The sequence below is a fragment of the Mobula birostris genome, chromosome 18, assembly GCF_030028105.1.
Source record: "Mobula birostris isolate sMobBir1 chromosome 18, sMobBir1.hap1, whole genome shotgun sequence".
Lineage (NCBI taxonomy): Eukaryota > Metazoa > Chordata > Chondrichthyes > Myliobatiformes > Myliobatidae > Mobula > Mobula birostris.
Genome location: NC_092387.1, coordinates 30,390,871 through 30,403,660, shown reverse-complemented (window position 1 = coordinate 30,403,660; position 12,790 = coordinate 30,390,871). Strand labels below are relative to the sequence as shown.

The 12,790-nt window shown below is 43.5% G+C and overlaps 1 protein-coding gene across 3 annotated transcripts in view; it reads right to left on the bottom strand.

The window, feature by feature from the left end:
- tbrg1 (transforming growth factor beta regulator 1) overlaps positions 1-11,409 on the bottom strand; it is a 52,876-nt gene extending 41,467 nt beyond the window's left edge. Inside the window, exons 1-3 of one of the 3 annotated variants that reach the window (XM_072282386.1) lie at positions 11,140-11,409; positions 8,473-8,639; positions 1,586-1,643 (exon numbers count right to left, since the gene is read on the bottom strand). In XM_072282386.1, coding sequence (XP_072138487.1) covers positions 1,586-1,643; positions 8,473-8,639; positions 11,140-11,322 — 408 coding nt within the window. In that variant the 5' untranslated portion in view covers positions 11,323-11,409. Of the gene's footprint in view, positions 1-1,585; positions 1,644-8,472; positions 8,640-11,093 lie in introns of all 3 variants that reach the window. The other 2 variants (XM_072282388.1, XM_072282389.1) reach the window with 2 other exon arrangements.
- Positions 11,410-12,790: the final 1,381 nt, after the last annotated feature.

Here is a 12,790-nt window from a genome sequence, read left to right as displayed (position 1 = left end):
CCCAAGCTGTGAAAGTAGCTTCGTAAGTAGATAGGGTAGCAAAGAAAGCTTTTGGCACATTGGCCTTCAAAGATTAAAGTATTGAGTACAGGAGTTGGGATATTATTTTGAAATTGTATAAGATGTTGGTAATAATTTGGAGTATCGTGTGCAGTTTCTGTTGCCTACAGGAAAGATGTAAATAAGATTGAAAGAGTGCAGAGAAAATTTACAAGGATGTTGCCAGGACCCGAGTCATAAGGAAGGATTGAATAGGTTAGAACTTTATTCCATAGGAAGTAGAAGATTGAGGGGAGATTTGATAGAGATATACAAAATGATAAGGGGTATAGGTGGGGTAAATGCAAGCAGGCCTTTTCCACTAAGGTTGGGTGAGACTACAACTAGAGGTCATGGATTAAGGGTGAAAGGTGAACTATTTAAGGAAAAACACAAGGGAAACTCCTTCACTCAGAGAGTGGTGAGAGTGTGGAACGAGCTGCCAGCGCAAGTGGAGGATACAATTTTGATTTGAACATTTAAGAGAAGTTTGGGTAAGTACATGGATAGGAGTGGTATGGAGGGCTATGGTCCAGGTGCAGGTCAATGGCAGTTTAAATGGTTCAACACAGGCTAGATAGGCAAAAGGGGCTGTTTCTGTGCTGCAGTTTTCTACAACTCTCCACGATGCTTCTTAAAGCACATTCGCTCTAATCCAAGCAGCATCCTACTGAATCTTTTCTGAGCCCTCTCCAAAATCTCCACATCCTTTCTATAATGGGACGACCAAAACTGAATGCAATACTCTATATGTGACAGTTTTATAAAGCTGCAACTTCCACCATCTGTACTCAATTCCTTGACTTATAAAGGCAAGCAAGCAGCATTCTTTCTTTACCACCCTATCAACCTGTGTAGTCTGATTAGTCTGTGTATTTCTACATGAAGACTTGTACTGTTCCTTAGAATGGATGACAGTAAGTCATCTATAAGTCAAATCCAATGGGACTGTAATAACTTAGTTTAAAGCTACCTTACTTCCTAAACAATGTTAGCTATCCTCCAGTTGCCTGGCACCACTACTGCAGAGAGTTAAGGAACCTCATGACCTTTGTCTGTTCTCTGATATATTATAGATAATGTAATCAGAGTGACTCTAGGTGAAATTAGGATATCTCAAGAGATTTCTATGACTTAGATCCATCACACTTTAAGAGGAAACAGAATGAAGTAGACCAGGGTATTTGATTTCCCATACAAAGGAAATTAGGGGGGGGTGCTTGGAGAAAAGATGATTTGGGATGGTTTTGGATTCTGTGGCTAAGGGTGTTCTTGGTGCTGAGGTCACCAAGGGAGCTGCAATCACGTATTTCTAAATAATGTAGTATACAACAGTCATCATAGGCAAGGAGAGTGGGTACCCAACAACTAATGACTGTAAGAATATATCAGTGGATAGGTATACTCCACAGGGCAGATGGCAGAGGCAGGATGAATCAGGGAAAAGGTAGCTTTAAAGTGATACAAGAAATTCTTGCTGCTTTAGACACAACTCAAATAGCAACGGACAATACCAATGAAAAGTTGGGCAAATAACAGCACTTACCTGAGCAGCATCCAACCACGTCATGTTTGGATTGTCACTCACATCAGATGTTGGCTCGCTAGGGAAGAGATTAAAAAAAAGTTTATTTCCCCTTGATCATGGCAACATATGAATACCTTTAAGATATGGTCTTTTAAGAGACTTTTGGATAGGTACATGGAGCTTAGAAAAATAGAGGGCTATAGGTAAGCCTAGCAATTTCTAAGGTAGGGACATGTTCGACACAACTTTGTGGGCCGAAGGGCCTGTATTGTGCTGTAGGTTTTCTACGTTTCTATGATCCACATGTTAAGATGATAACGCTTCATTGCTATCAACAGGAGAGAGGTCAGTCAATCCAACATTGGGCAAATTGCTGGAAAAAATCCAATGGGGCTGCATAAAACAACATTTAGAGGGAACTGGGTTTATCAAGGAAGCTCAGCACAGAATTGTAAGAAATGTCATGCCTGGTTGATAATTGAATTTTCTGACAAGGGTTAATGAAGAAGGTAAGCTACATGGCTTTAAAGCCATTGATGAAATCCAACATGGCAGTGGTCATAAAAATAAAAACTTACATGACCCTTAATTAAGTGGCAAGTTGGATTAAAATTTGGTTCAGAGAAAACAAGGGATTTGCTAGTTTTAGTAACGGGAAGATGAAAGGATTGGGTGCATGTTCAGTAAAGTCCAATAAGGTTGTTCAGTACTTATTGGGCTAAGTTTTTACCCCCCAAGATGGGTTTGTTTGAATTTTTATAATAGCCATGGGAGATCGTTCAAGTGTATGGGTGTCTGTGAGCCAAGTGTATATAACCCAGGGAGGGCCCATATCTAAGAATTTCCCAGATTATTATGTTTACACTTGACTACTCTTACATTCTACTTTTCCTTTCCCCCTTTGTTGAATCCTGAAATTTTCCAAGTCCTCAAGTAAGCTGCTTTTACTTTGGACAAAATTATAATCCGTTTCCTTTGACTTAATCTCTGGGCCAAACCACCACAGAAAGTGGAGCAGTGGCACAAAACTAGGTAGCACTGAAAATCCTTGATTTTGTCTCGAGATTCCATGAAGTCTCATGGTGTCAGGTCAAAAATGGGTAAGGAAACTTCTTATTCACCAAACTTTCTCTCGAAGCCATAAATATCCCTCCCATATTGCTATAACTTTGGAAGCATTTCATTCTCACCTTAGGATTGCAGGAGTACCTTAGGGCAATGTCAGGCTTCAGCAATATTATCAAAGTACATATTCAGAACAAAGTTCATTAAACTTCCTTCCATCAGAACAACATAGAACATAGTACAGCACAGGAATAGGTCCTTCAGCCCACAATGTTGTGCAGAACCTATTAAATTATTAATCAAATGGCAAACTAAACTAATCCTTTATACAAACACAAGGTACATATCCCTCTATTTTCCTCACATTCATGTACCTATCTAAATGTCTCTTAAAAATCTACCATCATCTCAGGCACTGCATTTCAGGTACCCACCACTCTGTGTAAAAAAAAAAAAAACTTGCCTCTCACATCACCTTTAAAATTACCCCATCTCACCTTAAACGCATGCTCTTTGGGCTCATGGCAAGATTCTAGAAAATGTGAACTTCTTAAACTTCAGGAGCCTCTCAAAGTGAAGACAGATATTGATGATGAAATCCTCCATCACACTGAATACATCAGCAATGACCCTGATCAATTGAGGGGAAGGGTGTTTGTAGACTTCAAACCTGATAGGAAATACTGTACATGGCTCCTGGGTAGCAGTAATCGCAACCTTCCAACATATTTCTGAGACTTGGACTACCTACACTGGTAGCTCAAGGCACTGAAAAATTGCAGATGCCACAAAATCCTCCAAATCACTGGAAGAATAAGTGAACAATCATCTTCAACATTCTCAGAAATGAGGTTCTAACTACATTCAGTCAGCTCTGATAGGTAGGCCACACCATTAGAATGACAAAGCAGATTTCAAAACAGACACCCCACCTCTCCTGGAAGTTCCGGGAGTCTCCCGCATATTAATAGTGGCTCCCTGATGCCCGCAAGTTATATACAATGTCACAGAAATCAATTTTTTTGAGAGCGAGCGCGAGAGCGAGAGAGAGAAAGAAAGCGAGAGCACATACGAGCAACCACGAGAGAGGGGGGAGAGGGGGAAGAGGGGGAAGAGGGGGGAGAGGGGGGAGAGGGGGGAGAGGGGGGAGAGGGGGGAGAGGGGGGAGAGGGGGGAGAGGGGGGAGAGGGGGGAGAGGGGGGAGAGGGGGGAGAGGGGGGAGAGGGGGGAGAGGGGGGAGAGGGGGAAGAGGGAGACGGAGAGGGAGAGGGTACCAAAAAAAGAAACTATAAAACGTACGTCACCCCAGACTACCCTAAAGTGTACCCCTGCCTAATAGGGGTCAAAAATAATGACAGTGTTGCTCGCTGCACTGTTTGCAACAGTGACTTTTCGATTGCCCATGGTGGGTTGAGACTGTAAAAGACATGTTGAGGTGTGTTTAACAGGTGCCATTCGTTCATTAGCATAGCTAACATTATTTAAACTAGCTGGCTAGCTGCTCAGGAGCTACTCTATTGCAGACATCCCACCTCTCCTGGAAGTTCCAGGGGTCTCCCGCAAATTGATGGTGCTACCTCCCTGAAATAAGTTTTTGCAGGGTGGGATGTCTGAGACACTCTAGTCCAAGCTCTGTCATAGGAAACAATTACATTGTGAATTGAGTAAAAGATTCAAGGATTTTCCAAACTTTGATTTCTCAATGTAGATTCATATAAATCTACATTGTATCCTCTCTAGTCCCTTCAGAGTAAGGACGATTGCTTCCACTCTGGTTCTTGGGTGACTGATAAGAAGGAACATAATTAAGCTATATAAAATAACAGGGTGAATAGAGAGGATAAACGGCAGTTAATCTGGATTTAGGGCCAAGAGATTAGATTATGAAGACACGTAGTCCCCTTATATTGTCATTCAGTAATGCACGCATTAAGAAATGATACATTATTTCCTCTGGTGTGATATCACAAAAACACAGGACAAACCAAGACTGAAAAAAACTGACAAAACCACATAATTATACATATAGTTACAACAGTGCAACAATACCATAACTTGATGAAGAAGTCCATGAGCACAGTAAAGTTCGAAGTTTCTCAAATGTCCCACATCTCACGCAGATGGGAGAAGGAAGGAAGAAAAACTCTCCCTGCCATGCCGACCACAATCCGACTCTGAGTCATCCGAAAACTTTGAGCTCTGATCAGCTCTCCGACACTGAGTACTGAGCGCTATCTCTGTCTGAGCAATTCGACCTCTTTCTCGGTCGCCAAAAGCAGGCAAGGCCGGGGATTTTGAGGCCTACTCTCCAAAAGATTCCCGACCACACAGTACCAACAGCAGCGGACGGGCATTTCAGAAATTTCTCCAGATGTTCCTCTGTGATTTCACATCTGTCTCCATCAAATCAGAAATTGTCCACGGCCTCTATTTAACAGATATGACATCATTTTTCACCGGAGAGCTGCGCACGCGCGGTGCGCTGCCATCTTCTCCTCTCGCCAGGGGATCTGAGGGGGAATGTTTTCACCCAGACAGTAATGAGTTCTTAGCATTTGAGAAGGGTCTAGCCAAGGATTTCAATACACAAGTCTATACAGCTAGAGAGCCTAGTGCTATAAAACAGGGGTCCTCAACCTTTTTTGCACTGCGGTCTGGTTTAATATTGACAATATTCTTGCGGACCAGCCAACCGGTGGGGGGGTTCAAATAGGGTTAAACTCATCTCAACATGCCTTTACAGTTAGGGTTCCCAACTTTCTCACTCCCAAATAAGAGACAGAAGTAGCAGTCAAATCCCGGGACACTTGCGTTTACCCCAGGAAGGACTACCATGACCATGAAGCCTTGCACAGGCACCTGTGTGCGCATGCGCGTACGTGCACATGTGATGTGCGCATGCGCATACGTGCCGATTTTTTTCCACAAATCAGTTTTGGCTTAATCTTCCCAACTATACTGTACATACATTATTTCTACTTTATATAGGCTGTGTATTTATCATATCATTGCTGCTTTTACTATATGTTGTGTTATTTTCAGTTTTATGTGTTACTTGGTATGATTTGTTAGGTTATTTTTTGGGTCTGGGGACGCTCAAAAATTTTTCCCATATAAATTAATGGCAATTGTTTCTTCACTTCACGCCACTTCGGCAGAAAAGGTTTCATAGGAACGCCCTACCTTAGCAGGGGAAATATGGGACAAAGGCAGTCCCATATGGGACAAACCAATTTAGCCCAATATACGGGATCTCCCGGCAAACAAAGGACAGTTGGCAACTCTGTTCAAGTTCAACAGTGCGTGACAGGGAATGAGGAAAGGTGCAGCTGACTCATATCGTTTCCTCGCGGCCCGGTAGCACATGCTCTGCGGCCCGGTACCGGTCCGCGGTCCGGTGGTTGGAGACCGCTGCTATAAGGTGAGATTAGTACAGATGGATGCCCACTGATCAACACTTGTGTTGTGGGCAAAATAGTCTAGATCCATGTTGTAGACCTGGGAGAAGGAAGGCTGCAGATAAGTCACAAGCTGACAAAAAGTAATAATGAGTAAAGATTTTCCAGGAGGCTCCCTTGAGCTCCTCCAGCAAACAACTATGTGAACTCATTGCTCCCATTGAAAGACAGATTCCACCAATTTCAACATGCACCAAATGCTGGAGGAACTTAGCAAGTCAGGCAGCATCTCTGGAGGGGAACATACGGTCAATGTTTCGAAAGGCCTTGCCCCAAAACATTGTCTGTGTATTCCACTCCATAATTGCTGCCTGACATGCTAGTTTCCTCCAATATTTTGTACACGTTGCTCAAGATTTCAAACTTCTTCAAAATCTCATCATAGAGTCAAGGAATACTACAGCACAAAAACAGACCCTATGGCTCATCCCACCTGTGCCAAACAGTTAATCTGTTTAGTCCCATCGACCAGCACCCAGACCATTGCCCTCCATACCCCTCCCATCCATGTACCTATCCAAATTTCTCTTAACTGTTGAAACTCAACCCGCATCCACTTGCGCTGACAGCTCATTCCACACTCTGACCACCTCTGAATGAAGACGATTCCCCTCATGTTCCCTTAAACATTCCACTTTTCACCCTTAACCCATGACCTCTACTTGTAGCCTCACCCAACCTAAGTGGAAAAGGCCTGCATGCATTTACTCTAGCTATACCTCTCAAAATTCTGTACACCTCTATCAAATCCCCCCTCAACCTCCTACATTCTAGGGAATAAAGCCTTAACCTAATCAAACTTTCCCAATAACTCAGGTCCTCAAGTCCTGGCAACATCCTTGTAAATTTTCTCTGCACTCTTTCAGTCTTATGTGTATCCTTCCTCTAGGTAATGTTTAAAATTCCACCAGTTAGCACACTCAATCTGGATCTCACACCTTTCTAAACACCCATCAATCCCAAGGTCTTTGCATTCCACATTACTGCGTATTCAACCCAACCAAAGACTTTAATCTTAACTTTGCTAAATTCCAAGATATCTTCCCCTCATACATCCAATGTTCTTCCCTCAGTGTTCCTGCTCTTTCTCAAAGTACGACTCATCTCACATATTCCATGGTCATTTACACTGGAAATGACATAGTGTTCCAACATTTTCTGGCAAAGTCTGAACTGCATTTCATGAGAAGTTGACCTGTCCCCTGTGTGAGGCGGCATCAGATAAGGATGGGTTATGCCCGTTTCTAAACAGGAAGACTGCTTGCCCACCAAGTGAACACATGGATCCATTTACCTTTTCAGGGAAACAGCAGGTCTTAAATGTCTCCTTTTAGGTTTTCAAACTTATTGCCTTTTAATGTGCCTAATTTGGATGCATGGCCATTCCAAATGAATATCGATTATGTGTTAACTAGGGGGCCGTGCACAATCCGGATTTGATGGAGACAGCCGTGAGAAGCACGGAGGAACACATGGAGAAACTTCTGAAATGCTTGCTTCGCTGCCGCTGCTACTGTGTGATCGAGAATCTCCAGAGACGAAGGCCCCAAATCCTCGGTTTTGCCTATTGCCAGGGCCGGGGTCGAAACGCTCGGCAGAGATGGTGCTCGGTGCTCGGTGTCGGAGAGCTGGTCGGAGGCTCGGAGCTTTCAGACGGACTCGGAGTCGGACTGTGGTCGGATGCTTCCGGGATGCTGCATCGGCAAGTTTGCGGCGCTGGAGGTTTACTGTCTGTGTGAGATGATGGGACTTAGAAGAGACTTTGAGACTTTTACTGTGCCATGGTCTGTTCTTACCAAATTACGGTATTGTTTTGCAATGTTGTAACTATATGTTATAATTATGTGGTTTTTGTTAGTTTTTAAGTCGGTTTGTCATGTGTTTCTGTGATATCATTCTGGAAAAACATTGTATCATTTCTTAATGCATGCATTACTAAAGGACAATAAAAGAGGACTGCGTGTCCTCATAATCATAAATATTACAGGATATTGGTGCCCAGCTGATTAGAGCTGAAGGAAAAAAAATTAGCAAACATTTAAAATAAAAAATACTCAGAACATTTAAAATAAAAAGTACTCAGAACGTCCCAAAAATGTGTCGTCACTGGTAATGAAGCAATTTTGAAGTGTAGTCAGGAACTGATTGCAGGTAAATGTAATTGCAACTTAGGACACAGAAGATTCTGCAAACAACAATTCCCTGTGAAATGATGCTGATTTAAGGTTAAGCATTGACCAGAATACCCATCAAAAGATGATAGAAAGGGGTGGTTACTAAGCATGAAAAATTGTATTGATAATTCCCAATAAGAGACAGTTTGTGGTAAAAAAAACTTCCTCCAACCACCATTAAAATGAAATTACTGACAACAAAACTTACGTTTCTAGTGCTTCACTGTTTGCAGGCAAGATGGTCACATTATCGAGGGCTGGGAAAAGAGAATAATTTCCCTGTCCATCATGATCCATTTCCGATTCAAAATTGGAAAGAGAATTCATGGTGTCTATTGGAGAAAGAGACGTCTCTGGAGAATGATTGCTTGTGGACTATTCAAAGGAAACAAAAATGCAACGCACATTAATTCAAAATGATTCCACTTCATATGCAAGCAACACTTAATATTGGTTTGGATTTAACAAAAGGGTGTCCCTTATTGGCCTTCCTATTAATGACTGGCAAATAAAAATCAACTTAGTTACAAACCAAGACTTCATTTCCCAAAAGCTTCTGCTCAAACTATTTAAAGGTAAGTTCATGACAAGCAAATAAATTGTCTACTTTTAGCCCACACCAAGCGTGATTGGTCAATTGTGCGGTGATACTGGAGATGGATTTGAGTCAGGGTCACAGAGCATGGAGAAAGCCCTTTAACCCACCATGTTCATGCCAGCCATCAAATACCTTTTTGTACTAATCTCATTTTCTCCCACCTGGCCCATTAGCTTCTATATTATGGTACTTCAAGTATTTGTATACTTCTTCACTGCTGCAAGTATTAACCTCTACCATTTTTTCAGGCAGCACATTCCAGATTTCCACAACATCCCAGGTGAAAGAAATTCTTCTTCAAATCCAGTCTCCTACCCCTTACTTTAAACCTATTTCCTCTGTTACATATAACTGTGGGGAAAGGTTTCTTCACCATCTACCTGATCTTTACTCACCATAAACTTATATATATCTTTCAGATCTCAGCCTCTGGTTCAAAGAAATAAACCCAGCTAATTCAATCTCTCCTCATTACAGAAACATTCCATCCCAGAAAATATCCTGTGACTCTCTTCTGCATCTTTTCCAATGTTATCACATCATTTCTACACTGTGGTGACCAGAACTGCACTCGGAACCTTCAGTTGTGGCCGTAACTACTGTGTTATCTCTCAAAGTTAAAATCCTACAAAGGCAAAGATAAATTAAATAAGCCAATTTTCTAGCAGTATTTACAATACACAATGTTTCTCCTGCTCTTACAAAATCTTCTTAAATGCACACCTACATTATTTATTTCAGCAACTCTACATGGCAGCAATTTTCCTTATCCTAACTATTTTCAAAGAATGAAATTTCCCCTTAAGTCCCCAAAAGAAATTGCTAATGACTACAAACCTGGCTTTTAGATATTTTCACTATTGCAAGAACACATAGATTAAAACTTAGACGCCAAACCCATCAGACTGCACCGCGGGTACTAAACAACCAAAGCAACATGATCTTCTCATCTTTATGCAATAGAAAGGGCCAGGTAATTTCACAATGGAAGGGTCAGATCACCGGTCTACTGTCCTGCCATAGAGCCCTGGATGGTGATAGACAATTAAATGGTTAATGGGCAGGAGCCACTCTGAAACTATCACCACGCTCAATAACAAAAAGAATTAGCATGAGTGGAAAGGACAAGGCCGAAGCACCTGTATCCACGTTCACCAGATAAAATTCACCTCAGCTTCCTCCTGAGATGCCTGATTCACAGAAATCTGCCTTCAGCCTATACAGCTTACTTCAGCAATGTCAGCTGAAAGCACTGGATACAGCAAAAGGCCACAAAATCCCTACTGTAGGATTAAAGTCATGCACTGCAGCCACGGCTTCCAGTGCAATAGCTAACTGGCATCGACCCAACATCACACAAAACTAGACAAATTTAATTCTGTTGATAAGAGGGGAAAGGTGTAGTCCAGCACATGCCACACATCTAGAAAAGCTGTTCCAGTATTGTTACATCACCAACCTCTATCCAGCTACCACGAAATTGTCCAGATATGTTCTGTTCACACAAAAATGTTAAAACTGAAGTCAAATGGACATCAGGGTGAAAACTCTCTAATGTTACACCTAACAAAAAGCAAGATAGTTGTGGTTCTTGCTGTTGAATCATCCTAGACTAAGAACATCACGACAAAAGCTCTTCACGAGTGCACTACGCCCTGCCATTTCAGTTCTTTCATCAATGACATACCTTCCACAAGTTAACCAATTCTTTTGCAACTTAAAAACTGAAGCATTCCAGATCTGCATCCAGCAACACTAAAACAATATTCAGGCATGGGCTGATAAGTCGCAAATAGTAATTATATTACAAAAATATAAGTGACAACCGCCGCCAACAAAATAAAGTCTACCTACCTATCCTTGACACCATAACTAAGCTCCTCATCAATATCTAAAAGGTTATACTGACCAGCCACACATATACAGTGGCGACAAGAGCAGGTCACTGATTAACAGTGCTGATGTGTGGACCATCCACAAAATGTTCAGCAGTTACTAGCCGATTTCTCTAACAGCACCTCCCAAACCGCCATAAGGGAATAGCCGCAGGTACACCTACATGAGGCATACAGTCTAGACGAGTAACTCTACCATTGTACCCTCACTGTCGCTGGGTGTAAATCCCCTGCCAACCGCGTTATAAGAGCACTATAAAAGGACGGGAAGCGGGGGGATGGGTAGGCCGGTGGAAGGGGAAGCAGTGGTGTAGGGGGGAAAGACACCAATCTCACCGTCACCTCCCTCCAAGCTGCCGCAAAATCCAGCTCCAGTCCTAACCTGAGTCCTGGAGAGGCGAGCTGCTGTTGCTGCTGCTGCGGAAAAAGCCCTGGGCCCCGCAAGGACACTCACCACGGGCAGCAGGACGGCGGGTTTGTGTCCATGTCGGAGCTGCTCCTTCCCATGGATCATTGGCGACTTGTGGAGGATCTCCCCTTCAGTCTCCAAACTGTGAGACTCCATAACAGGAGCGTAGCAACAGGCCACCCAGCGGTTCTCGAGTGGTCAGGTCGCTCTCGGCGGGGCTCGGGTCCCTCCGCTAGCGCTCGACTAGTTCCGGCAGAGCTCGGGTCCTTCCGCTAACGCTCGGCTAGTTCCGTCAGAGCTCGGGTCCCTCCGTTGGCGCTCGGCTAGTTCTGTCGGAGCTCGCGTCCCTCCGCTAGCACTCGGCTAGTTCCGGCAGAGCTCGGGTCCCTCCGCTAGCGCTCGGCAAGTTCCGGCAGAGCTCGGGTACCTCCGGTAGCGCTCGACTAGTTCCGGCAGAGCTCAGGTCCCCATTTTTCTCCTTCATAAGGCATTCACAATTGTTACTCCCCCTCCAACTCCATTAGCTTGGTATACAGGGGTTCAGAAACTGGATACGGGTAAGCTGAGGCTTCACCATGATATCCTGCTTTCCGAGAGCACGATGAGGAAGCTGGTAGATAACTCTAATTTCGTCCGGGTGCTTACCAGTGAAGAGGAAGGCTTTAAACGGCAGGAGGCTGGATGTTCCAGTCTATGGAATGGAAATGGGAATTGAATGTAATCCAGAGTGGGAGGCAATGCATTTGGGAAGGCACAAGAAATATGGGTTAAATGGAAAAATATTTTAAGGCGTTAAAGACAAAGAACCTCAGAGGTGGATGAAGTCGTTGAAGATAGATATATAGATGGATATACTTTATTGATCCCGAGGGAAATTGGGTTTCGTTCCAGCCGCCCAACCAAGAATAGAGCATAAATATAGCAATACAAAAAACACAATCAAACTACCAAATGCAAACTATGCCAGATGGAAATAAGTCCAGGACCAGCCTATTGGCTCAGGGTGTCTGACCCTCCACGGGAGGAGCTGCAAAGTTCAATGGCCACAGGCAGGAACAACCTCCCGTGACGCCCAGTGTTGTATCTCGGTGGAATATTGCCAGATTCCAACAGCAAAAAGTTCAATATCCGGTCTAGAAACACATTCCTTGATCGTAATATGACCTGGATTGCACCATCTGTTGTTAACCAGAACAGTAAGCACCCAACTCCTTTACGCCTACCGCTCTCAGTGCACTTCCGGTCAGCCCAAACGGTCTGGTAGCCATCCATGGAAAAGTTTTGATCGGGTATGTCCTTGTGCAGCCCCGTTCCAGTGAAACACCTAACACTGTCCTGAAATGTTCTCTGACACCTGTCTAGCGCCGTCAACTCATCCATTTTATTACCCACCAAACTCCTCTTCTCCATAATCTCTGTTGTCTCAACCCGGTCCTCTTTCCTTGCCTTTGTGATCCCCCTCTGCATCCTCTGTGTGTTGTCCGCCAGATTTCAGCCGGGGTGTCCGCCGCTCTGTTCGCTAAACCGGCCAGCAAAAGCTCAATCAGCTGGTCCCTAGAATAAACAATGTGACCATGCTTCTGCCCCGCTAATGAGATAGGTCGGAATGTAACTATTTCCAACG